This window comes from Ursus arctos, unplaced genomic scaffold (assembly GCF_023065955.2).
Source record: "Ursus arctos isolate Adak ecotype North America unplaced genomic scaffold, UrsArc2.0 scaffold_33, whole genome shotgun sequence".
In the NCBI taxonomy this organism is placed as follows: Eukaryota; Metazoa; Chordata; class Mammalia; order Carnivora; family Ursidae; genus Ursus; species Ursus arctos.
In genome coordinates, this window is record NW_026623019.1 from 465,753 (window position 1) to 493,381 (window position 27,629).

The window sequence follows — 27,629 nt, forward strand, 5'->3', positions numbered from 1 at the left end:
AGCGGAGATCAGGAGTTGAGATGCTCAGCCAACTGAGCCACTCAAGCAGTCCACCTTCTATTACATTCATCACACTTTGATCTTGTCCCTATAGTTTACAAACAAAGTAACTGTTTTGTTCCACGTTTCCAAACTTGGGTCAGAATTTAGAAATTAAGTAAATTTCCTGTAGAGCATTGTTCTCAGCCAGCTGCCATGAGACTCCACCCTCACCACTTGCACCCCCCCCCCCATTGGCAGGTTGGCAGACATTGTTGGGTGCCCCACTGTGGGAGTGGGGTGCAGGTGCTCCTGGCGTTTTGTGGGCAGAGACCTTCTGCAAAGGAGAGGACAGTCCATCCCCCACTTCAGTCCCAGAGCAGTCCAGTCCAGGGTGCCAGCAGTGCCGTAGTTGTAGGCCCTCACTAGGAAGAACAAGACCCATTTACCTGTTGCTGACCTGGGTGTTCAAACTCTCCACCCTACCTTACATATATGCAATATTTTTCTACTATGCTCCAAATTTTTTAAAATCTAGTTTTTGTGGTAGTTCAAGATTAAGGTGATTATGTTTCATAGCACAAGCATAATTTGGAGTATTTCAGGACTGTCCCTATGAGAAAGCATTGATACTGTGCTAAAAGTGTTATATTTAAGTTAGAGTTTTCTGAAAAATAGTTTATGTTCCTGGGTGGGAGAAGAAAAATTAAACCAAAGCACAAGTATTTTATTTCAAGCCAATATTTTAATGTTGTTTTTTTTTTAATTTTCCAGCTTTGCCTATGTTGAATGTAAATAAAAAATACATAGGGTACGCTTAGCTTTTGTACAGACCTTTAGTTTCTTTGTGTTTTGTTTAGTACTCTGCGTGTTCAGTTATACCAGCTGTATTTTCAGAGTTGTTTAGTTTGTCGTGTTTGAGTAAACAGTTTGTGTAGAATGGACAGTGTCCAGCTCTTCCAGCCAAGGTCTCACAAGGGACATCTTGAAAGTGCTCCTTAGCTTTGAGGTGACATTGTCCTATGACCTAACAATTGATGTACTGTTGCAAGCTTATAATAACTGAGATAATAAAGAATGTGGATTACAGATTTTATATAGACACTCACTATTTTTATAGAGGTTTTATAATCAGGTAATAATAATTAAATTAAAAAAGCATGTGCTGTAGTCCGAAGCCAGATGTTATGAATAGCATCTGTCAAGTTAATAACACAGAAGGCCTTATTATGAGGAGTTAAACATGGACAGTAAAGCTCTAAGATATGAGAATTTGAATAAGATTATATGAAATCATACTTCAACATTAACAGAAACATTACAGTACTACCCGAGTTATTAAAAAAAGAATAAGAATAATATAATGTACTCTTCATGTAACCATTCTTGTCAATTTTGATTTGCTAACAGCAAATGAAAGAGCACAAATTTTGCTAAGTCAAGCATTCCAATTACAGTACAGTTCTTTTTAAAATGCACTTGATAACAAAGTGTTAAATACTGAATGTGTTATTTTTTTTGTTACTGAGAAAAGAATGTTCAAGCATAAGATTTATGCAGAATCCGTTTGTATAGAAAAGGAAACTGCAGTAGATGCATGTTTCTCTTAATCCTGATGTAGCAATAGTTTTGCAAAATTCTGTTGAAATTTTTTGTCGTAAAGTAAGTCAGTGGACTTACCATTTAGGAATAGCTTTTGCTTGTTTGCATAATACCACCATTTTTAATAGAGTTCAAGTATTCCAAATGTAACAATTTTTAAATTTTATATTAAATGGATAATAACTACTTCCTGAAGTTCCCGAGCTGCACACTCATTCTGCTCACGACACAGCGGAAAGCTGCAGGCTGCACTTCCCAGTACCTCACGGGGTTGTTGGATAAACTTATTGCACTGTATAAAGATTTCTTCATCTTCGGTACTGTTGGGCAGAAGTCATTCACTCCTACTTTCGTAATTGAATTAGAGTGAAGGAAGATTATCTGTGGCAGTAGGAGAAAGTACACAATCAATGTAAAATGAAGGTGTTCTTGTTATAGTCCACATTTGTTCATGGGTTTACTTGTCCGTTTATTTCACACTGATTTGAATGTATTTCATTTAAAATATATGTACGTGTGTGTTTATGCCTGTTGAATATTTATTATGCCCACTCAGGATCTATGTGACGCACGAAAGTGTTGTGTGTGTGCAGAGCCACAGAGGCTCCCGCCATGGCCCAGAGCGCACTGCCCGGTCAGCACACAACGCCCTCCCCCCCTCCTCTTACCTCTGTAGCGGTGTATGCACGTGCTTACTCCAGTGCGTGTTGACAACACTGGGTTTTAAAAGTGCTACAAATGAGCAGAACGAAATTGAATGCTCCCAACATGAGGCTTGTGAATATGAATTGTTAGCTAGCATTTTCTGTGATCAAGGCAAGAAGTGTAGAGCTCTTTTTTCTAAGTTGCTTTCCAGAAAAATATGTCTGTTAACAGCTTGAATATATGTGTGTAACACAGGATCAATAGTCAAATCTTTATTTGTACTAGTGGACAAAATACAGTTTTATAAACTGCATATATGTCTTTTATATTATTACTCAGAAAGAATGGACAGTATAGGGACTTCCCTCCATTCTCTTTAACATCCCTTTAAATTCTTCTTTGGTCTTTTTGGCAACTGAGATTTCTGAGAAGTAAGAGCAGTCTACTGACAGCATTTTGGCAGATGAAAGAGTAGAAGCCTTTTGCGGGTAAGGCCAAGGTATCAGTTCTGGCTGCCATTACCTCTAGATTGTACCTTTACATTTTGGTGAGATTGATCTGAGCCAGTCATGAGAACTGTAGGCATTGCTAAAACCTTTAGTTGGGTGTTGGAGCCCCCTGTGCCCTCCATCAGTCTTGGGGGTTTTGTGAGAGGTGCTTTATGTGTTTCATGCATGTTTTCCCGCAGCTCATAGTCATTGCAAGGCGTAGTTTTCCACAGAATCGACCTCACTGGGGAACGGTGCTGGATGTTGGTGTGTTTGCTTTGTGGACATTTGCTGAAGTGTACCCTTATGACTTGTGTTCTCCTTTATAATTCTGTTTTTTGTGTGTTCTATTCATTAAAAAAAAAAAATGTTAGTAAGAGTATGGGGAGATTTAAAAGCAGCCAGAAGTTGGAATCAGAGTAAATTCTTTACTTGTGAATAAAGAATGCAAATTGGGGATGGCTTGAGAAAGGAGAGACTCAGGTTTTGCTCACTGGTCAGACATTTAAATGCAGCACTGAAAAAAAAGTAAAGCTCATAGCCTTGAGATGAACATCTGCTTATACCACGTCCATTGTGATGGCTTTTGTCTCAAAGGAGCGTAGTGGACAAAACTTGTTTAAAGATAAATTGGGAAGAAATCTAAAAGAAGCAAGTGACTCAGGCCCAGTTTTGTTCTCAATGTGTTTTTGCTTCTTGGCAGATGAGGATGTTGTAAATCAAGGAAAGCACATGAGAAAAGTGAACTAAGATGAAATGGGATTAAGTGGGAATTCTTAATTTGAGGATTTTAGATGAAAATCAGAGAGATCTGTGAAACTCATAAATTGTGTACAAAGTATTATCTTCATTTTTTGTTCTTGGGAGGATCTAAAACTTTATCAGATGCTGCAAGGATTCTGGGGCCCTTCCCACCTAGTCAGGAGTTGCCAGATTCAAACAAAAAGGTTTCTAACAATGAAGAAGAGGAAAGGGGAACCCATGATGCCCCAAATACTGACTTCTGATTATGTATTCTGAGATCAATTTTTAAAAATCATACCCACTTCTAATCTAGCACTACACTGATAATGAAAATACCTGGGATCTTGTCCACCCGCTCTTGGTGAAACGTTTCCAGAATGAAAGGGTATGTGATCCTCCTCGGATTCCTCCTGACCAGTCCTGCCTTTACATAGCCCCTGCCGCCCCCGAAACCTGAAATTAGCCAGGTCAGTAGCTTTGCCACAGTGGCTTCAGCAATAGGAGGACCTAGAGGATGGAAGGGGGTACCTGAGCATTTTAGCTAACGTCTGCTTAGAAGACGTTTCTTCAGAACACCCCAGGCAACCTGCCGAGTCGTTACATGTCATGTGAGTTACACTTGCTGCTTGCATGAAGTTTGCTTCAGATACTCATGCGTCTCACAGAAAGGAAGGAAAGTACTAGTATCTACAAAACACAGGTGGAAGAATGTTTTACCTGGAGGTATTTCAACTCCTGTAATCCTGGAGGGATTTTTTTTAGCTTGTTGTTTTCCAGGTGTATTTCTCTAACTCGTGGGATGTTAGCAAGACTTCCATTTTCGATGTCTGTGATTCTGTTATTTCCTAGGCCCAGCCTAAAAATGGCATAAAATGCATCAACTCTTAGGCAGACGTTGTGATAGTTAGCCCAAAACACCACAGCTGCATGGGACACAAAAGCCTGACCTATTTGCGTGTGTTTAGAGAAAGGTTCTTCCTGGTTGCACGTCATAACCCATTTCATGGTGTGATGGCTGTCTGTCTCCTCTGCTGTCACCAAACTCTGTAGCTAACCTACACCAACCAAAGGGTCATCTGAAAAGTTCTTTTCCTCATTTCACTTGGTGTCCCTCTACCACCCCCAAGACAGAGTAGGGTATAGCTGTCCCTGTTCGTTTTATCTTCGTGACGGTGACAGACTTGATTAGGTCCCTCCGCTTCCGCCAGGGGTCTCGTTAGTATCTCCTTCGTATCCCAACAGCTTCTGAGTTAGGGTTTGGAGGGGTTTTACCTTTGCAGTTCTTTGTATCGTTTAAAATCCTCGAGTTCCACGGTTGAAATTTTATTGTAGTCTAAATGCAGCTCCAGTAAAGTTGATGGTAGATCTAGGGTAAGAAAAGGAATAAGCACGTCAGATGGAGTAAAACCAAGCCCCACTGATTGTTCATGTACTTGTGCAATTTCACACCGTAGTCTTAGGCAGTCCTTTAGAGATCTGCTATTTTTTTCAACTTTTTATTACGGAAAATTTCACACAGAAATGGAAGCTAGTGTCATGAGCCACCACACTGCAGTGTCCAGTTTTCCACATGTCTTTCGTCCACCACATCAGTTATCTGTCATTGGCTTGTCCGTTGGTTTTCCTTCATTCACTTGTTTTTTGCTGGAGTATTTAAAATCAAATCCCACACATGTCACTTCACCTGTGAAGGCGTCACCCGGTGTCCTTAACTCCTCTCAGGTCCTCTTGTTTCCACATAACCACCTTGTCAGTGTCACATCTAAAGGAAGTCGCAGTGATTCTTCATGATCACGGAATGTTCCTTTCCCTAACGATCTCAGAGAAGTGTTTTACAGTTGATTTTTTCAGGTCGGGATCCAAATAGAAGTTTACAGAATGCATTGGGTTCTCCCATCTCTTAAAATTTCTTTCACTATTAAATAGTAAACTTTTTTCCCTGTCTTGCATTGACGTTTTTCGGTTATTGGTTTGTTTGAGGTACTCATTTGTGGATTGGACTGAGACTTCTGCATTTTGTTTGTCCTAGTCATTTCTTAGAAGCTAGTGGTTAGATGGAGAGACTGGATTAAATTCAGTAGATCAGCCTTTCACCTGATGGTCTTAGCGCTCGTCGATGAGCGCTACAGGATCTGTTATTTCATTAAGAATGGGAAAACGGTGATTTTCTGATTTTGTCATGCTTAATATATTTATCAGGTAGGATTCGTATCTAAAGAATTTTCCTTCATCAATTATTTAGTCACTGTGTAATACAATTTTAACAGAAAAGGCTTGCTTCTAACATAAAATGCTTGCTTCTTATAAGTAATGAGTTGGTGCAATGCCCAGAGGTGACCAGTGAAAGTTTTTTAAGTATTTTTCTGAACACCTGGGTTTTTACTCTGATATATTGGATCTGTTGCAGTATTTATTCTCTTCAGTTAGTAGTAGTTTCTGCATAAAGAGAAGCACCTACAGTATAACCTGGCACATGCCAGGTACCCTATGAATGTGCACATCTTCTCTTCTCAGCCCTTCACGTTCTGACCCCAGCCGTCCCCAGATTAACCAGAATATTAAATCACACGTTATTTATTAGGCTTCTATATATAACGTATTATTTGTCAATCATAGGTTCTAGTTAGCTAGCTAGGGAAAGTTTTCTTTTTTCCAACTCTTATGGAAAACATTTCCTTCCTTTATTAGTGTTTAAGTCTGTTGAAAGTAACCAAAGCAACCTTATAAATATCAGTACTCTTGCTGGCTGAATTTATATTGATTCCAGAGTCTGCTTTGGATTTTAGAAGTAAAAAAAACTAGAGAGAGCAGGAAAGCAATTCTAAACTTGGGAGAGTTCTAATTTTTTGAATTCTGGTAAGTCGGGCTGAATTATATTTATGGAATGACTGTGTCCTCCAATATGTAAAAGAACAGAGGGGAGGTTCTTTCTTCAGAGACCTTACATACTAGTTGAGCAAATCTGTCACACATACAGAAATCATCGGTGTTCTCACCTGTTCTAGAATATGTTGTGGCAACTCAGAGAGAAATCCGTTCGTGTTGAGCAGTCAGGGAAACTTTTTGGAAGAGGTTTTGTAGAACTTGAGGGGACGGTTCCCTTTGCTGGGGCATGGAGAAAAGGGATGACGCAAGAGAAGAGCAGAGCCCCTGCAGGGTACGTGAGCAGTGTAGGCGTCTGGGTGGGAGCTCAGTGACTGTTAGCACACACGTGGCTGCTTTTGCGCAGATCCTTCTATTCCTACCCTGTGTTCAAAAGGTGTCTTCTCCCCTCCATGCAGTGCTGCTCTGTAGCAGACTTTTCCAAGTGGCCTGGGAGGAAGGCATGTTTCACCTCTCCTTGTGTTAATATGTCAGGTCTGGTCAGGACCCTTTCGTCTTCTGCCTAATTTCATCCTGCTGCAAGGGATAGTGATGATTGGATTTCCACAGTCAGCCTTCCCATTTTAGCAAATAAATGATAAAAACAAAAAACATCAATGGCTTTTGAATGTTATAGGGATCTTGAAAGAGCAGTTATATAAGTTGAGAGATTTAATTCCAATCTAAATTTCTAAGGATAGTGGCACCTGAGTGGTTCAGTCGGTTAAGCGTCTGCCTTCTGCTCAGGGCATGATCCCAGAGTCCTGGGATCGAGGCCACATTGGGCTCCCTGCTCGGCAAGGAGTCTGCTTCCCCTTCTGCCTCTGCCCCTCACCCCTGCTCATGCGGCTCTCTCTCACAAATAAATAAAATCCTGACATTCTAAGGATATAATACGTTCCTTAAGCCTTTGGAAAAATCTTGAAAACATCATTAGAGGTCAAGCCTTCGTTTTTAAGATACACTGAAACTTGAAGAGACTTGCTCTCGGGATGTGTTGCAGTGTAGGAGAGGCTGCTGGTGGGCACAGCTCTGGGGCAGCGAGCACCAGCCTTTCTCCTCCCTGACCCTCCTCTCCTCCCCTCTGCCTGCCCCTCACTTTCGTGTCCTGTCAGCATGTCAGAGGCATTTTATGTATAGAACGTATTAGGTGGCATGTATTTTTGTTGGTGGTGTCTGAAAGATGAGAGAGAAATCATTTTAGGTTTGTTGTTGAAAAACAGCCACCTTACTGAAAGCTAAATAAGGTGGCTTTTTAATTGTGTTGTTCTGAATTAAACTGATTTTTCCTGTATAAAAAAATTGTCTTTCCAACTTGTACTTCGTATGATTTTTCTCCTAAGTGAAAGATCACCACTTGGTTCCTAAGCGCAGCTTTGCTGCGTCCTTTAACTTAAGAGCTGTTTGTTTTGTTCATCTTCCGCATCAGGTGAGTAGTAGAAAAAGGTTTCGATGAAGTCTCTGCTTTTCCTGTGGACACTGAAGGACAGAGCTGTTTGAAAGGAAACTATATGATCGATCACAGGGGTTATTTCTGACTCATGTCATCATCACGGCAGAGGGCGAGCACCCCTGTCAGAGACGGTTCCCGAGAAAGGTGAGCCGATGCAGCTCACCGCCGCACGGAGGGCTTGCCTAGAGCGCTAGGAACCGGTCCCATAGCGAACTGAAGAAGCACCTTCCTTTGAGGCACCAGCTTCAGGGCCCATCATAAAGAACAAGTCTCCATCACGTCAGGAGAGGGCGTTCACTGGGTGCCTGACACCATCCTCAGACCTTTCTGTGCGCTGGCCCATTAATCTGCACAGCACGAGGGGCACGCCCACCCCTGCCAGAGCCTGCATCTGCCCCAGTCTGGCCCCGTGCATCTTCCCCAACCTTCTTCTCTAGAGAATGTCCACCTCTAGCAAGTACTTCACAGAATGACAGGTATAGATGAGTAAATGTTAGGAAGAAGGAATAAAAAGTGCATTAGTTCTTAATGTTTGTTCTCACTGGGGAAACAAAAAGATTCTGGTTTCATACTGGGAAAAAGAAAAAGCACTGGATAGGGCTCTTTATGTGTGTGAGGAAACAACAAATTTCACACTACCTTGACCAGATATACTGATGAAAAGTGTTCTGACCACCTTGGGTTTTGATAGTGTCAGTATATTTCATGGTCATTTAAAGGCGACAATTTTTTTTTAAAGTACGTTATCTTAAATGAATACAAACCTTTAGGAATTGAGGTCAGTTTTGCTTCTGCAATTCTGATATGGAACACTGTCACTCCTTCAAATGCCCCTGGTTCAATTCCATTATTATCGAGAGGGTTTGCACTCATTTCTGTGGGGGCAAATGACATAATTTAGCATGCATCCGTTGTGTATGAAGGAGACTCAGTGCGGGTACAGACATCGCAAGGACATTTCACTCACTGGGTTTATTTCTGTGTCTCTCTATTCCCTTTTGTTGCTGTCAGAAGAAGACTGCTTCATACTACATAGTACAAGTAGCAATATGCTTATATCACGGTAGATTAATACTAGAATAGATTTATTATAGAGGATATATAAATAGATTTTTGCTTTGAATTGCTAAGTCAGTGACTTGTTATCACTCTGTTCTGACCATGACAATATTTTGTTGTATTAATCTTATATTAGAAGAAAGATGAGCCTTCATATAATTTAAAACATTTATGTTTTCCAAGATACATTTGTCACCTAAGTTTTAAATTATAAGTCAATTAGAGATTGTTATTTTATTAACAGAAATATAATTTTGGGGAGATGCCAGTAAGTGAGGCTGTTTGGTAAGTGCCAGGCATTTGGCTGACCTAAGTAAGTGAGGAAGTGAATGAGAATATTGATTACGAATTTTGAGTGAATATTGGAGAGGAAGATGATGTGGTTATACGATGGGTGTTAGATGTAAAATAGGGTAGAGTTTATAACAGAAGTTTCTACAGCAGAAATTTCCTCAGCTCAGCAATCTTGAAGCAGATAATGTAAATTAGATGTACATCTCAAATAATCTCTAAATTAATTTTATACATTGTGTATGAGTAGTTTATATAACACATTAAAAATACTACCCTTTTGGTGTAAGCGTAACCTTATTTTTTTAAAAAATGCTACCTTTAAATTAAATATGAATAATGGATTTTACAGATTAGGGTGCAGTCAGAAAACTGAAACCACAATAGGTGTTTGAAAAGGGATCTTGAGAGTGTCTGTTAGAAACAGCATATTTTTTTAAGGGCTATAAATTTTGTTTGATGCTTTGATTTGTAAATGGCTTAGCTAGTTAAAGATTATTAGATTTAAAAAGTTGATTTTGGAACTTACCAGTCTTATACATTGTTGGTGATGATGAAGACCTATCTTTGCATATTGCATGTAATTCCAGAACATTTCATCCGTTTGCATAAACTTACCTAGAACATGTAAAGTAGTCATGCCTTTGAATGTCTCCTTTTGTATTTTCTTAACTTTGTTATCATGAATTCTGAGTTCTGCTAGGGACTTGGGGAGGTTAAATGGTATTTCACTTAGTTGATTGTGGGACAAATAGAGCCTTCTCAACTTCTTTGTGGTTAGAAAAGCTTTTGGGTGAATCTTTGTTAGCTTATTGTTGTTCAGAATCAAAGCCTAGATAAAGCATAAAGAGATACACCGTATTATGAAGTGGACTTGGTTTACCGGTACTCTTCAGTGAGTAGTTCCTTGTGGAAAGCGATGCAGATTATATCATTCACATACTTTATTACCTGTGTAAATAATTCCCCAGTCCAATCTAAGCCAAAACAAATATTTACTACTGAGTTGGAACAGAGTGGTTTTGAGCCTTTGGTTTATCTTTCAGTAGGTGATCTGTTCACACAGTTAAGCCCTCCCCCCGGCACCCCATTTCCCTTCATGGAAGTGATCAATGGTATTTAAAAATCTATTCAGGGGGCACCTGAGTGGCTCAGTTGGCTAGGCGTCCAACTCTTGGTTTCGGCTCAGGTCATGATCTCAGGGTGGTGAAATCAAGCCCCAGGTCAGGCTCTGCACTCAGCAGGGAATCTGCTTGAGGAGTCTCTCTCTCTCTTCCCCTCCCCCCCCCAAATAAAATGAAATGAAATGAAAATCTATTCAGTCGCACCAAATGTGTTGTTATATGATTTTATCTACTTTTAAAATCTCACTTCTTTTATTTTTACTAATGTGAAGCATTTTTCCCAGATGGGGACACCTGTAGGAGTAAACTGCTACAAAATGCCATCTGCATGCTGGCGTGTCTCAGACACTGGGGAGATAGCAGTGCGTCCTGAGGAATGCCTCAACCCCTTCTCAGGGACCCATGACAGCAGCCTCAGAGGAGCTCAGAGCCCAGACAGCAGCCCAGCTCTGCACGGTCTGGAGTCAAGCCTGTGAGGCATGCGGAGGGCGCCTGAGTGCAGCGCCTGGGTGTGCTGGGCGGTGGAAACTAAGCCATGTTTCCCAAGGGTGGTGGCTGGGGGCTTCATTCCTTGGGACCTTCTTTCAGAGAGCAGCTCTAGACTCATTCCGTTCATGAATGTTGTCACTAATTCCATTCTACACCAACCTTCCGGATGTTTCCAGAGAGAATATGCCTATCTAGTGTTATTCACATCTTGGTTCTTCCACAGAAGAAATACAAACACTTTGGTAGCTAAACTCCCTTGATTATTCTCTTTCCTGTAGGAAAAGTAGGCTCCACGCTCAGCGAGGAGCCCGTCTTGGGGCTTGTACTCATGACCCGAGATCGAGACCTGAGCCGAGGTCAGGAGTCAGACGGTCCACCAACTGAGCCAGCCGGGCACCCCGTAGGCCCTTTTCTTATCCTCCTGTCCGGGGTACTGTCCATGACAGTTTTCCCCTGAAGGAGAACAGGAGCTGTAACATGTCCTTTTTCCTGTGTGCCACCAGCTAAGTGCATTCTCTTCTCCTTTAGGGAAGAGTGTGGTAACAACTTGGTGAGCCTTCACTCAACCCTATGATACAAAGTTAGCAGAAATTATCTCTGGCCCAGTTCCTCTACCCTCTGCACTTTGTTCTGCCATGGTGGGCGCTTGCTGTAGGCCTCCACTGTTGGGGGTCCCAGAAGGAGCGTGTGCCTCAGCTGTTTGTTCATATCTTCCCGTTAGGACATGCACTTGCCAGAGCTGCCTAAAAGGAAGAGTGAGGAGTGCGGAATGGAGTGAGTTTGTATGGAGGGCCCTCTGCGCCTGCCCCCACAGACCGGGTTAGCGGAGCATCTGCCATTCACCTACACTTGCCGTTCCAGAAGTGACAGTCACAGAGCCCCAGGCAATGTGGTTATATGTAAGGACAGAAGATGAGAAAAGGGAAGCCTTTCAGAAGTCGGACAGGAGGTCCTCCTGATGAGTGAGGCTGTACCAGCCGCTGACAGCGAATCGGGCGTGTGTGTAATGATTCCACAAATTCCCTAAAGCTGGATTGTCCTTTGTGTAAGAACCAGAGGGCCAAATAGCCAGCCGAAACAGAGAATTTATAGAATATCTAAAAAACATTTTGATTCTCTTTAGGGACAGGTACCATACAAGATGATACTATAATTAAATGTTTCAAAATAGCGTGCCGACAGTTCAGGTAGAGAGTGTGCATTGGAAATGCTTTCCCGTTGAGCCAGTCAGGAAGCACGAGGGCTGTTGGCAGCACAGTGAGCATCTTACATGCATTCATTCCTCTGAGTTCCGTAGCATTGTTACAGCTCTGTCACAGCAGGGGACGTCAGGCTTGGCGAGGCAAGCCACTGGCACAGTGCTCACTTCTAGTGGGGCCAAGGTTTGAGTCAAGCCTGCCTGACTCCAAACCCACTACCCCTCCAACAAGTGCCACGTAAAACTGACCAGTTGGAAACTGAGGCCTAACACAGCTCCTGACACCTTTCAGACTCATTTCCCAGTGAATAATGGGAGTACAAATGGGCTAAGTCCCTGGGATACTCCTAAAATGTAATAAAATTATATGACAAATTGAATACTGTTTATGATTTTGGTATTGAATACAACATTAATTATTCTTGTGGTTGTGTAGATCAGCATAAAGTTGAAGAAGTAGTAGAAGCATTCGTAGGCTGTATTTCCAACTTCTGAGAGTTAATAATGGCCTTGCCATCCTCCAGAAGTTTCTGTGGTCTGAAGTTGGAGGGATGGACTGGGACAGATTCTTGGTGAGATTGTCCTAATATTTAAGTGATGTCTCAGTTATAAGATAAATATATGCTCTTCCAATCGCTCTTTTTTTATATATGGAAACTTTATAATGTATGGAGCCTTACCAAATCTAAGCTGTCCAGTCACGGCCCTGGGAACCCACACCTGGCAGCTCAGGGTGGTGTGGCTTTGCCCGGAGGGTAGGGAGAGAGCCTAAGGAAAGAGCATTCCCTGTGGTGCTAGAACAGGGCCAGCCTCAGTGTCCTTGCTCATCCAGCAGACATGAACTGCTTGCATAATGGGACTGAATAGTCCCCTTTCCCTGCCGGCTAGGATGGGTCATCAGGGTCCATGCACTGACCCGAGTGTCATGGGAAGGCAGGGTGGCCTGGAAGAGGGCAGGAGGAGAACAGGCCTACATGGGTGGCTGAAAGAGAATTCTGTGGCCATGGTGTCTGTCCATTCTCCTCTCAGTGCTGTAACTGCCCTGGGCATGACAGGCCTTACATTTCTGCCCTCCAGCACAGCATGAGAATGTGCCTTGAAGGGGAGTGTTGGCTGACCTCCACACCCCCACCCTAACTCTGTGCTGAGGGGAAGTGACACCCCCATGGCTGGGACATGTGAAATCGGGCTCTTCCCAAACCCAATTCCGAAATAAGTGAGACATTTTACTTCCTAAAATCTAAGTGTTACATAGAAAACTAAGAATCTTTTAAATCTTGAAAAATTAAAATATTAATAAATATTGTAAGGAAAAATTCTTTTTCATTTTTAAAGTTCTAGGGGGGGAAAAAGCCATACTAGTGTATATTAATTAGATATAATGCATGTCCTACTCTCAGAGGTTTATGGTGTCTTCAGATAAGTCAACAGGTTTGGGTACAGATTTTCTTAAACAGTATGCTAATGAGTTCTTATAAGTAATCATCACCTTACTCATTTTAGTGTATAGTGACTGTAATTACCTAAATAGATCATAAGCTCATTTGGGGACCATTTACTTAAGTTCTTATTAGTCCATTGCCTTTTACCTGGCTGTCGTTTCAGTTAACATCACTTGAACTGAATTAAATTCATTAAATCTAATTTCTCATTAACTAGAACAGTACTGAATATCAGAGATTCTGTCATTCTTCACACACAGAAAAATAAGACTTGTTTACACAAAATACCAGTAATCCTTTTAACAGAGATTTTCACTTAAATATGAACATATATATTCTTACGTAAAGTGAAGTGAGTCCTTTAAAATCATTTTCTTTGATTTCCTTAATTTTATTGTTTTGAAGGTCAACCATTTGAGTATCCAGTGGAATGTTGCTTGGGACAGAGGACAAACCTAAGAAATAAACGAACATGTTAACACACACACGATATGCTGAAGAGGAGTTTTCTAACATGATGGAAATGTACATTCATTAAAATCCATGGTTACCATTAAGAAAAAGCAAAGACATTGCTCTTTGGAAAGGCCTGAAGACCTTTTCAAGGAGCTTATGTATTTCTGCAAGGTGTCTAGCTGGTCTGTCACTGCTCCTCTGCACAAGGTGACAGAGAAGGAGGTAGATTAGGGCGCGCCAGTATGGCCGCAGGGAGGAGTGCAGCTTCTGCTGGTGCCCTCTGGCCAAGGAGCAGTCACGGTCTCTGCCACTTCTCAGGCTGTTGTAGGGCTGAATTGGAACCTGTGGGTTTTGATCATTTTAATGAAGCCTCAACATGTAGAAAGTTGTGCTCAGAAAATACATTATTTTCATGTACATTCTTTAAAATGTTACTGCGTATTTCCTTTAATAATGAATTCCTCCAATCAGTTGTCAGTTATTTAATTTACAAAAGCTTACTCATCCGTACCTCCCTGTTGATGTCTGGGTGTGCGGTAGACCTTTGCTGACACCCTCCCCCTCAGCTCTGGGTCTCTTCCAGCCATTGATTTAACCCCCCTGTCGTTCGCACTCATCCTCAAAGGTTTGATAGTAGCTTTCTTTCTGTCATGTGGGGTTAAGGTACAGCTGCATCGTGCTGTGTATGTAGGTACTCAGTCATGTTAGTTGAATTACTTACAGACTTAATGTTTTTTTCCCCCCTTGAATTAAAAAACAAAGAAGAGCAGGAAATTACCAAGAACTGTACGTGGTGCGTTTCTTCCTTACTTTTCTTGCTTTCCCTAGATGGCCGAACATACCCACCCTACTTGATGTCAGGCCTTACAGTAGTTATGCTTGACGAACATGGGGCCTTCTTGTTTTTCCCCAGCATTTGTTATTGAAATGTTCAAATATACAGAAAAGTTGAAAGAATTTTACAGTGAAAACCCATAGTCTCTTTCTACCATCAACATTTACTATACTTCATCTATCAATTCATCTTTTTTTATGCATTTTACAGGGAGTTTCAGATGTTAGTATGCTTTTGGGGGAGCCATCCTTCCTCCTAAGGAGCAGTAGTATATTTAATAACCCCATCAAAGGGCTCGGTATCAAAGTACTGGGAAGGTCAGCACTCCACCCTATAGCCCTGAATACTTTTCCCTCCATAGTTTACGGTGACGACTCACTCCTTTAAGAAGTTTGACCATAGATAGAAAGAGGGAAAGGGGATCACTTGGCGGGTTAGCAAGGTAGCCATTTTGATATACGATCTTGGTCTTAGGAAATGAAGTGGAAGGTCTTGGAGGAAGCGGGTGGCTCTGCAGAAAGCACTGGGTAACTTAGAGACTTGGACTGACCTTGCTCACCCCACCCCTGATGAAACTGGAAGCTCTGGAAAGAAATTTATTTTCTGAGGGAGAAAGAATAACAGGGCTCCAGACCCTTTTCATTGTCTTGGTCACTTGGGAGAGGTATGGTATGTACAGAATGACAGGTGTGTGCCACACCTTGGCTTCCCACAGTGGGGCAGTTCTGAGCCTTCCCCTCTTCTGGAAATGGCAGGTACAGTGAACCCTGGTGTGCGTTCCCCATCACACCCTCTCCCTGAGCAGGGTATGAGTGTACCCCTCTATTCAAGAGCATCTTCATTAGAAATATTTTAAAAAATAAAGCAGTCAGAGAATTATACATTTTAAGACTTTAGAAAGGGATTTAGTTCAGTCACTTCTTTTCTAGACGGTTCTAAACCTAAATCATTCAAAACAAAGTGCACTGACTTTAAAATGTCATGATTAGAGATTTCAAAACCTGTTTATTACTCTAGACAAGCAATTTATCTTGTCCTCATAGAATGTTATTAGAAAGCACACTGTCAACCTGCTGACATCCTGAAATGAACCACAGTGATGTCCATTCTCTCTGAGGGAAATGTTCTATATATGAAATTCCCATTGCTTTCCTCTGGCTTTCTGGATTTTTAAAATAAGTTTGGATGTACTTTGGGTTTGCTATATTTTCAAAAAACTTAAATGAAAAATTGCTTTACAATTAGTGAGCTGATTTTTGAAATTTCAGTGAAGACTCTTAACTATCCTTTCAATTTTATCAGAATGACATTTTTCTCCAAAACAATTTGACATATGTTCTTACCTAGATCGGAGCAGTGTACAACTCTCGAGTAGCATTGGCATCCAAATGGACATGTTGGGAACAGATCGAAAGGGAAGAAGGGGTTAATTGGCTCTCTTGTTGGAAAAAGGGAGTTGTCATCATCAGGGTCACCATCCACTTCATCTTCCATGTCCTTCAGCATCATGTTCTTCAGCGTCACGTACGAAGGGCGAAATAAGGGCTTTGCAGAGCATAAAGCCAAGAGCGCTAGGAGCACACACTCCTTCATGTCGTCTCGTGTAGGGGGCCGACCTAGGACTTAAGAAGACACTGAGATTAAATCCAAATTTAAACAGAATCAGAGCTAGTAAGAGCACAACAAAATGGCATTCTGACCCGTTGCTAGGGTGAGTAAATTTATAAAAAGTTTTTGGAAAAAGCAGTTTGGCAATATGCATTGGAAGTTTTAAAAATATCTTTATTTTTCAAAATCCACTAATTCTTTTTGTAATCTAGTCTCAGGAAAGAATTCTAATGTGCATAAAGATGTCTACCACAGAATTATATATAATAGCAAAAAGTTTAAAGATAATACTAATGGCTTAAGTGAAATAGTAAAATAAAATAGGGTGTATGTATTCTACAAAATACTTTTGAACTCACAAAATACTTGCAAAGTTTACAAATATTGGGGCGCCTGGGTGGCTCAGTCGGTTAAGCGTCTGCCTTTGGCTCAGGTCATGATTCCCGGGGTCCTGGGATCAAGCCCCAAGCCGGGCTCTCTGTTCAGTGGGGATCCTGCTTCTCCCTCTCCCTCTGCCTCCTGCTTGTGCTCTCTCTCTCTCTCTCTCAAATAAATAAAAATCTTTAAAAAATTTTTAAAAATAAAAATATGGAACATTTTTGGAATTAAAAAAGCAAATATAAATTCCATATGTAAAGTATACTTACAAACACTCAAAACTTGGCACAAATATAGCCAATTGATAATCCTGGGAAATAGAACCATGAATGACATGTGTCATCTTTTTTTTTTTTTTTAACTTTTACAATGGCCAATAAGTACTATTGCTATAGTTAAGAAACTAATGAGTGCTTTTAAAAACAAAAACAGATTATCATACCTGACTCCCTCTTCCCATATCCTTCCACTGCCTTAATATGTACGTCCCTTTCGAGGTAAAACCCACATGTCCCCTTGGCCTCACATCTGGAGGTTGTCTGTGATGACCCCCCCTCCCCGCTGCCAGCCTCACTCTCAGACTTGGTCACTTTTTCCACAGTGTACTTGGATTTCCTCCTTCTAATCTGGTCCATTGTTAGTACCTGATCCAGAGCATCTGAGGGCCAGACTTTCTTATTCTTTTCTTGCTCCTCTTTCCACTGTGTTCTGTTTGGTTGGTTTCTTTGAGGGGTGGGGTTGTTTTCAGTTGAATTTTTAAAGCCCACACAAAACTGGAAAGAATGATCCAGAACCTTCTGAGCATTTGATTTGTTGTCATCTAATGGCAGATTTTTCCACATGTTTACATATCATGGTTTCTTAACTGTCGCTTGTGAAGCCGATACAGTCGTCATAATTTTCAAAAATTGAAAGCCTTATGAAATCATGTAAAACACACTTATGCCAGTCTTCCCTTTGGGGTGTGCGGTTGGTGGCACACAGATGCCCATCATTAAGGCTGTGCAGCTGGCCAGCTTGCTGTACCTGAACACGACCGTGCCTTGGCTGCACAGGCCTTCCAGAGTCCGTCGTGTTGGTCCAGCCTCAGGAAGACCTGGCTCCCCAAATCCTTGAATCGTGCCAGCTGCTTACAGTTTCCCAGAACCCAGAAATCAGCTTTAACCTCTCTCCATGGCCTTGCTCTTTCTGGACGTAGGCATCAGAAATGAATTAAAATATTCATTTATATGTGGTATGCCTTTTAACCCCAGGGGTAGGTGGGAAAAAAAATTCTATCAATTATTAACCTGGTAATTAACATTATTTAACCTAGAAATCTAAATGGCAATGTGAACACTTTGTCCACTGGGTGGCTGGACGTCACCAGCTAGATACATGAGATTTCTCTGTGATAACCCACGCTTGATTATGTTAAGATCAGGACATACCTGAGAATGGCAAACAATTTTTTATTTTAATAATTCACTTCAGAACCAGCCCTGGCCTCCCACCTCTTCCCTGCCTTATGGAAGCATCAGTTTAGTTGATTCCAGACACGTCCCCCACATTAACCAGGAGGGACAGGATGCACAGAAAGCTTCAACGGCTTCCCCAAGGCCATGTAACCGAAAGAGTTAGACCCCAAGGTAGAGTTCATATGCCCGGCCTGTTGTCTGCATTTGCTGCTGCTGCCTGTACAGGAGCGCACTCCTGCATCCTGAAATCAGGTGGCCTCACCCGCACACTCTGTCATCTCTTCTCCACCCAGTCCGCACACTGCTGTTGGCACCCGTCTGCACAAGGAGGGGTGCGTGCACAGCCTGGGCTGGGAGGGCAGGAGTGGATGTGGTGTGTGGTCAGATACCTATAGTGCAGAGACCCTGTGCTGGCCGCGTGAGGCCCAGCAGTGTCTGTTGCCCGGCTCAGGGATGGACAGGTTCCCTTTCCATGTCCAGTCCCCCAGCCCCCAGGAACCCTGGTGTGGGCACCTGGTAAAGTCAGCTGGGCTCCGTTTCCACTATCGCTTTGTCTCTGGCACATTATTTCTGCTTCTCAGCCCCCTGCCCAACTTTGATCCACTATGTTTCTTTTTTTTTTTTTTAAGATTTTATTTATTTATTTATTTGATGGAAAGAGACACAGCCAGCGAGAGAGGGAACACAGGCAGGGGGAGTGGGAGAGGAAGAAGCAGGCTTCCAGCGGAGGAGCCCAATGTGGGGTTCAATCCCAGGACTCTGGGATCACGCCCTGAGCCGAAGGCAGCCGCTTAACGACTGAGCCACCCAAGTACCCCTAATCCACTATGTTTCTTGACCTTAGGCATCTGTGTGTTTCCTGGCTCCCTAGAACTTGGTTCCCGGTTTCGCGTTAACCTTCCAAAACTCCCATTCCCCAGTAATTCAGCCCTGGGTGGGTCCTTAGCCGCACCAAAGCTTGTCCACCGGTACCAGCTTATTCTTGACCATGGCTCTGCAGCTCTGCCTTCCATGTCCACAGCTGCCCCTGGCTCTGCCTTTGCTTGAGGTTGCTGCAGTTTTCCAGTGGGCGTGTGTCAGGGCCCTGCTGTGTACCAGGCACAGTGTTAGGGTGCAGACTCTGTGACATAGGGGCCCCTCTCTCCCCATCCTCTTCCCTCCCTCATTTCCCTCCTCAAAAGAATAAAACCACAGCTCCTGATCCACTACTCTCAGCCAAGCATGGGCTTGTTGTAAAAGCCAATGCCGGAATGTCAGGTGCATTCATGGAAAAACTAAACAAATGTCTAAGTTAATAAACAGAGCTGAACCGCAAGGAGGCAGTGCTGACTGCATGCACTGTGGCCGGCACTTTGGAGGGATCTCCAGGTGTGTGGTCTCCAGACCCGTAGGGCAGAATTCTTCACCAGAGGTCTGTTTACTCCTCAAACCCTCAGTTTACTGTTGGAGACCAATAGATATAAAGCCATCTATAAAATATACACACATGAAAAAAAGATTGAAATAGAATACACAAACCTAATAAGGGAGAGTAGGCTACTGAGTGAAGGATTATTTTCCTCTTTCTAGGGGACAATTTTTTAAATTATTATGTTGGTTTTTAAATATTTTAAATATCAGTCTGCCGACAGAATTTGCTCTGGTCATCTATATACTTTTGCCTTTTCCTGCCACTTCTGGAACATCAGATAGTCTATACAATCAAAGTTTTCTCATCTACCCTCCCCTCAAGAGTCATACAGCAGTGCCCACCTGGGAAATCTTTGGGGGCCATAGTTTCCTGAGGCCTGCCCCCCATTACCCTGGTCCATGGGAGATGAGGAGTTTAATCAGGAGTTATTTTTGAATTGGCTGGTTAAGTTTCAGTGTTTTCTTACAGAAACTTAGGGCTATACAGGGGCTTGTAGGTTCCCAGTCTAGACCAGAGAAATGTATGTAACAGGTACTCTACCTGAAATGATAGACAAAAGAAAACCATAGAACCTTCACAAACACATAACAAGAGGAACATGGTAGAGCTCCAAACACTTCTGGGCTTTCCCTGGTCTGGCAGTGGGGCTGGGGACTCGCCTACTTTCCTCCTGCCCCAGGACGCAAGAAAGCCCAGGAGCCAGGTGCAGGCTGGGATCAGGTGTGACTAGCGGAGAGGGACAGCGGTGTGAGGAGGCCACGCACAGGTGAAGGGGAGGGGAAAGCCAGGCATCAGGGCTGCAGACCAGCCCACCCATGGGGTCAGGAGGCACATCAGCCAGTGTGCCTCCCCACTCCTCTCTCCTTGCCTCGGAGGAGGTGGTTACTCTGGCTGCTAGAACAGGCTGGGGAAAGTCTGTGGTACCCAGGATGCTTTCTGGTTGCTGGGGCAGCACCCCTTGTTCGTGCCTCCTTGGGCCCTTGCCCTGCAAGTGAGGGAGGAGACCTGCGGAGGCAGGAAGTGGCACGTAGGTGAAACTCCATCCAGCTGTTGGAGCCTCCCCGGAACATGCTAGGTCAGTTAGTGAACCCAGTCTCTGCTTGCATGACCCCAGTGAGTGCTCCTTGAGGGGTATCCGGTTCCCCTGTTGTCCATCTGTGCTTGATAGGGAATTCTTTATATGGAGACCCAAAGTGCTCTCTGGCATATTCTCTCCAGGTGCTGCTTCTGACTTCTGTTAGCCGTAGGAGATTAATGTGATCTCTGCACTGTTTTACATCCTGGCTCCTTAAAAAGAGAAGTAAGGCGAGCCTTGATTCCATGAGAGATTCACCCTTTACAACCTTTCTCTGAGGTGAGAAGGTACAAGGGATAGTAGGCCCCAAACCGTGCCCTATCCTAGTTGACCAATTTTTTATCAGTAGAAAAATATTGGGATGTCCAGGAGGGAACGCTATACAGCAGTGTTTTTCTCTGTTATTGAGAAAGAATATAGAGTATTACTTCCCCTTAAAATGATGTGACTTTTAGTTGTCTTATTTTTAAATTTTTTAGCTTATTAATATTTAGGCTTAAGTTCTTATTTGATAAGTTTGGGCAGTAGTTAGATTGTGCTATTTTTAAAAACTTTAAAAGGTTTTAAGACTTAGTATTTCCCCAGTTTAGACCAGTTTTGCCAGAGTTTATTACTCATGGAAAGCTTTGGACTTTGGTTTCAAGTTTTTTTTAATCAGAATAATATCTGGAATATTATTTCAGTGCTACTGCTGTTATTAATAAACCATGGCACGTTGGAGCCAGGATCTGAGACGTTGCTCTCACTGCCGTCTTTGACAGCAAAGCGGCCAAGGCCAGCCTCCTCACTCCTGCATCGCCCCCCCCCCCCGTCCCCGCCCCTCATGGCCCCTCCAGGCTGCCCCCAATCCCACAGTGACTTCCAGACAGTAAGCAGACTCTCCCCAGATTGGACGGGGCACGTGGTTTGGCCAGGTTCTCAGGACTGGAAATGGAGCTAAGCAGTATTTTTCTGAATTTGCATAAACTCCTATTTTCCACTTAAATGTTCCACAAACTTAGAATGGAAAATTTGTCTAAGTGAAATGGTATTTCCTCTCAGACGCTATTATTAGGAAAATAAGTCACTGTGCTTTTCAGTGCCATGCCTAGAGGTCTGCTTGGCGACTCTTCCCCTTGGCTGACTAGTCCCTGTCCGTTCACAAGTGCTGGTAGTAGTGGTCAGTCATAGACGTGATAGAAGGTGCTCCGTGTGCTCACCGAGGGCATCCGAGCTGGGTCCAGGTGCAGCGGGGGCTCAGCCCTGAACGTGATCAAATACGGAAGTTCAGGGTCCAAACGTGCACTTGGACACTTAGCGTACCTTTTGGAAGGAAACTGATGCTTTTAAAGACCACGCTGTCCTTAAATAATTCTCTTTACCCTAGAAATGTGAATCCCATCTGATAAAGAAGTTGTGGCTGCTTTTCCTCTTACACCAGTTTTTGTCCTTCATTCAGTTTTCACTGCATCTTAAAAAACAGAACACTCGTACCTCTTCGTTCTCCACTGTCTCCTACAGTACGTTAAGACTTGTGCTTGTAAAGTTAATCTGTTTTGTCTCAAACCTCAGATCAGGTACCCAAATACTCTTTTGTAGTGGAGTAACTGGTGGAAGCAGAAGAATTCTTTCCACCACGCTGTGTTGCGAAATACCAAAAAACAATTAAAAACATCAAGATACTTTCACATGCATGTGGGCTTATGATTTCTTTGTATTTCCTTTTTTTTTTTTTTTCTTTTTAAACAACTCAGTGAGTCTTGGTGGGATTGAAAAGAACAGCACTTTATTCTTAGAGAGAGAGAGACCCTCAGGTTTCTTTGTGACTTCACCCACAGCATGTGGCCACGGCTTGTGGCTGCCACACTTCTGAACGCACTAACAAGAAGGAATGTTGTGCTCTGTTTAGATTCTGAGGGAGTAGAATATCAAGTACATTGTTTTAATTTTTCTCATTTAAGATTTAATTTAAAGATTTACTTTGGGAGAGGACAAAGGGAATCTTTACTTTAAATCCTGACTATGGAGTTTTGTGAAAAGAAGTTTCTGATCTTTTTTATTGGATATGGAGCTAGTTGAAGTATTGTTGATAACGATTTTTTCTTGGAATTATATGCATCTCTGTGTTAACTGTCCAGTGCTATCTTATTACATAAGAATAAGGAAGACATTTATCAAAAACAATATGAATATTCAAATGTGTAAGTAAAACTGACATTTGAATAATTCACATTTTGAAAAGACATTAGAAAACACCATAGCTTTACATTTTTGAAAGAAATATTTACTGTTTCGCTTAATGATTTTGTGATATCCACAAACTTGATTATCATTAATTATTTTAAGGTCATGTTATTTTCCTAAAAAAATAAACTCGAAAGATTTTTGTTTAAATGATTTTTAAAATCAATCATGTGAACATTTATGGTGAAGCATAATACCAAGTTTTCATTTAACTGTAAAAGTGAGTTCCATGAAAATAAATCCATTCTATATAAAACTTAAAGGCTAGAGTAATTTTAGGTTATGTACTTAAGTACTGATTTTAAGGACTTCTGCAGATAAACTTGATCATATATTTTACAAGCATTTATGTTAATAATGTTAATGTCCCCTTAGTATCAAGTTTGAGATAATTGTTCTCTGTGCATGAAGAAAAGACTGAAAACATACCTTGTCAGAAGAGAGTCAGTCCTGAGGGTCAAAGCTCTGTCGTGTCTCGCTGCTCCAGGTGCTGCTGAGGGAGAGGTGAGGAGGTGTCGTGGTAACAGAGGGGCACGCCGCTGCCGAGGGCGGTGCGGCTGCACCCTGGCTGACACCGAAGTAAACTGCCTCCACAGATTAGCCCATGGTAGTACGGAGGGGCCAGATTAAAACTTGTTACTGCTCATGTGTTTTCCATCACTGTTTGTATCGTAGCCAAGACTTCTAGCTAAACTCTAGACGTCTACTGGAAGATTCTGAAGAAAAAAAGGGAGTTTAATAACGCATGGCAACTGGCCATCGAATGTGCAGTCAAAGTCATTCAAGGAATACCTGATTTGAAAAAATACTTTATGAAATTCTTAAATGAACAAATACTGATAGATTACAAATTTAAAAATCACTCACTCTAGATAGAATGACAAAATATTTATCAATCTTGGTGAAAAGTACCAGCATCACTGACGTGTAAACCCAGCTCCAGCTGTACCTGAGAACGGGGCCGTGCTGCTGCGTTGTTGTCATAGCTCAAGTCGTCACATCAAGCTACTCACCCAGACTTTGCTCAGAAGCGTGCAGCCCTGCCGCGGGCATGCCAGATCACCGCACACGAGGCCCTGCCTAGGGCCCGGCCCCGGCCTGTATGCTGTGATGCCTACAAGGACACGCGGCTCCGGGGACACCAGCTTGGGCTTTGCCTTTCCAGGAGAGCATTTAGGGAGACCTGGCAGCGGGAGGACACCATTGTCTGAGAAGGACAGCGTTGTTAGCATCCCCTGTACCGTGCACCCCTGGGAGAATGCCCAGTTCCCACTGCAGCTAGGACCTCATCCTTCCAGAGTGGGCTCTTTCTTTCTGCTGGGAACAACTCACCAGTGCCAGGTAACTGCAAGGGACCTCCTGTTGCGCAGAGTTGGGGGCCACCCTGTTTACAGAGTGTGTTTCCCGTGGGTTAGCAGGGCCGGTGCTCTCCTGCCATAAAGAATCTGTCCTTTCCCACCTTGCGGAGAAGTGGCGCCTGTAGTAGTGAGGCAGCCACGGCCACAGAGAGCGTGCAGTGTCTCCGAGGGCCAGGTGGCCAGCTCCCCCCCCCCCCCAAAGAAAATGCCCTTCCGTGGACCTGGAGTATGCTGGCCTCCACGGAGCTTCAGGTCTGCTCCAGCCAGAGTCCCATCTGGGTCGAGTGCTCGTGCTCGCACTGACACGGTTGTGTTTAGTTCAGAGGTGTATCTGTTACCTTGATGAACTGGGACCTCCCGAGACTAGACTGCACTTACTAACCTGGGTTTCGTCAGAGCATTTCTGTTTGTCCTGCACCATGTTTTGTTTTGTTTTGTTTAACTTTAATAAGTGTATATTACAAAAATAAGTAACACATCACAATGGTATAGCTCGGTTAATTTTCACAAACGGGCGCCAGTTGGAAAGCCCCCGCCCCCCGCCCGCCCCCGAGCTTCCTCAGAGGAGGCTGCTGCCTGGCTTCAGGCACACAGCGGGTTCCCTGCGCTCTGTAAGTGTGGCACCAGGCAGCTCGCTCTGGGGTCTGGCTTTCTTCACTCTGCGTTTGCCATTTGACATCCATCCAGGGTGTTGTGGCTCGTTCAGTGTTGTGTGAAAGTGCCCCGAGTCAGAGTTCACATGTCTATTCCCGTGTGGGGCGCAGCTGTGAACGTTCAGATGTGCTTTCATCTGTCGTGTGAGGCTCCGGTGTGTGTGTTTTTGTTTGGAATTGCTGTTCTTAGAATTGGGTGGTTTCTACTACTCTCGATAAGCTAAGTGTGTGGCTCCTGTTTTCACATGGCAGCCCTGGGCTGGGGCTGAGTGGCAGCTGCTCCTGTCAGTGGGACATGTGCTCCCCCCTCTGCCTTTGCCTCTGTCTCCTGGTCTAGAGAGCGGGAGGCACTTCCTGCGAGATCGCTTTGCTGAGGGTGTATGGCAGCCTCTTCCACCTCTCCCCACTGCGAGACCCCTGCCCTGTCTTCCTCCCGCACCTTGCTTTGATCTTTGCTCAGAGGTGTGGGGAAGGAAGTAGGCCCAGGAGTAGTGCCACGGGATGGTTGTATGTTTGGCTTGTTTGCCCTGTTCTGCAGACTCAGGGCCTGGACCCCTCCCACAACCCTGCAGAGAAGGCCACGTGCACACACGCCTTGTGGAAAGACGCTGCAGGTTTTCTCTACATCCTTGCTGTTGTCGTTCCAGACACAGCCATATGCCTCCTCTTCCCTAAAGCGTCGTAAGATTAAAATCTTCCAGTTTTGGTTCCTGTAGGCGTCCTATGGATGGGACCCGGTTCTTTTCTGCACGTTTGTTTGTTATCTTTATTGTTTTGTTTTCCCTCATTAGGCTTTGCTCTAAAAATTAGAGAATTAATTTCACTCTATCAAAACAGTATCATTAGGAATCTTGAGCGATCTGCACATTATTGTAAACAAGATGAATTACCAAACCGAGCAAGCAATATTACACGAACAGAAACAGTTTGCCACAGAGGGAACCTCAGCACAGATTTCTTGTGTAGCCTGACATATTCTAACCATGGTGAAAATAAAAGTAAACTGCTTGATTATAGGCAAGTTTATGCATATAATTTCTCTTTTTTTTTTTTAAGATTTATTTATTTCAGAGAAAGAGAACATCAGTGGGAGGGGGAGGGGGAGTCTCAAGTCAATTCTGCCCTGAGCGTGGAGCCTGACTCGGGGCTCGATCCCACACCCACGAGATCACGAGCTGAGCCGAAAACAAGAGAGTCAGATACCCAACCTACTGCACCACCAGGCACCCTCGCATACAATTTCTCAGACCCCTTCCTGACCTTCTCCTAGTGTGGAAATAGGGAGCAGCGGTCTTGGTCCAAACAACAGAGAACTGGAAAGACCCTTGGGAATCATCTACAAATTAGGAATGACGTAGGTGGGGTGGAGGGGTCTGTGGCCTCAAGAGGCGCCTTCCCAAGGAATCACCAGGAGGCTGAGGTGTGTGACGACCCTCCGGCGGCATCTGGCGCTCTGTGCCTTCTGTGCTGCTGCCTTCTGAGTGGACTGCATAGCGTCTCGCGCAGTTGCTGCAAGGAACCGTGCAGTCGGTCGCTCGTTCCCTAAAGCAGTGGAAGGGCTGTGAGGAAAAGCAGGAAAGAGCTATGCGGGAAGACCTGAGGGGTGTGAGGGGGCTGGCCTTGCAAGTAGATTTTAGGACCATTTTGGGCCATCAAACCTGAGGGTGTAAGCAGTGTGTGCTCTTCCTGTGCAACCTGGAGGTTGTGTAGGGGAGACGCTCAGGGTGGACTGGGCTCTGCGGTTGGGGTTAGTTACTTATACAGCAGCTTGTGACCCATGCACAGTATTCAGCCTGCAGCTGTGTTTTGTTTGGAGCATGTGGTATCTTTAAAAAACAGGAAATTTTACGTCAAAGTCCAAATTTATAGCATAGCTTAAAAAACCAGTCTGACAAAGCTGGCCCTGATGTCCTCTGCAGTTCCAGCAATTGGCTGAGCTGGTGGCAGCAGCTTCCTTCCTGCAGTCTCCTGGTCCCTGGTTCTGGGCTGCCCCCCTTCCTCTACACCCTGTGCCCGCAGGCCGTTGGACGGTTTGCTCTGAAAATGAGTTAATGACATAAATTGTCATTTAAAATGAATTGAGTTGAATTTATGAATATTGAAGGACTTACTGCAATAAGTTTATAATATTGTGTGGGTGTCGATACTTTTAAATAATGCCTCAAAAGTCAGTTTGTTTTGAGGAAAGGGTACAAGTAATATTTTAAGTAAACTTTCTAGCTCTTTCCACTGAGAAGACCTGCCTGAAAGCTCATGCATCTGACTCCCACATCTGTGTTTCTAAGGACCATCTCCCACTAGAAGGACCAAGGCTCCTAGGAGAAATGACGAGTGACAGGTTGGGGCCAGGGAAGGCACAAGATGTGCCTGAAACATCTCATACCAGCCAGAGTGCGCAGTTTACTGCGGACATGTGGACAGAGCCTGGAAGCCCATGTGAAGACAGTGTGAGCACCTTACAGAGCACAAGGGTGGCCGTGGATTATAGCATGTCACATGCAAAATGCTTGTAGTAACAGAGGAAAGAGAGTCAAAGGGATAGCACTTTTCCTATAGAAGGAGCCAGAGCTGGACAGTCACCTGTGGGGACCCCTCCAGTGTGCTGATTTAGGCAAAGACAGTCAATGGAAGCTCAGACCACTACGTGGAGAGTCACTGAATTGCAAGGTATTCACACAGACCCAAAAGTCTTGCCTTACAGACTGTTTCTAATTACCAGGGCAAGATCGTACCACCTCAACCAAATGTCTCAGAATCACCAGTAATGGGCCCGCCCAACATCACCTGTGTGCGATTCCT

General features: G+C 43.5%; 2 protein-coding genes across 5 annotated transcripts in view; one reads left to right on the plus strand and one right to left on the minus strand.

Annotated features, from left to right (window-relative positions):
• The window catches only part of CENPP (centromere protein P), a 245,062-nt gene that overhangs the window by 124,401 nt on the left and 93,032 nt on the right, over positions 1-27,629 (plus strand). The window lies entirely within an intron of this gene.
• ASPN (asporin) lies at positions 705-23,535 on the minus strand. The gene is made up of 8 exons (XM_026519130.4): positions 23,249-23,535; positions 16,011-16,289; positions 13,719-13,831; positions 9,742-9,955; positions 8,538-8,648; positions 4,731-4,824; positions 4,176-4,314; positions 705-1,962 (listed from the first exon to the last, which is right to left on the minus strand). The coding sequence occupies exons 2-8, from the start codon at positions 16,258-16,260 to the stop codon at positions 1,765-1,767; spliced, it is 1,119 nt and encodes a 372-aa protein (XP_026374915.1). The 5' UTR covers positions 16,261-16,289; positions 23,249-23,535; the 3' UTR covers positions 705-1,764.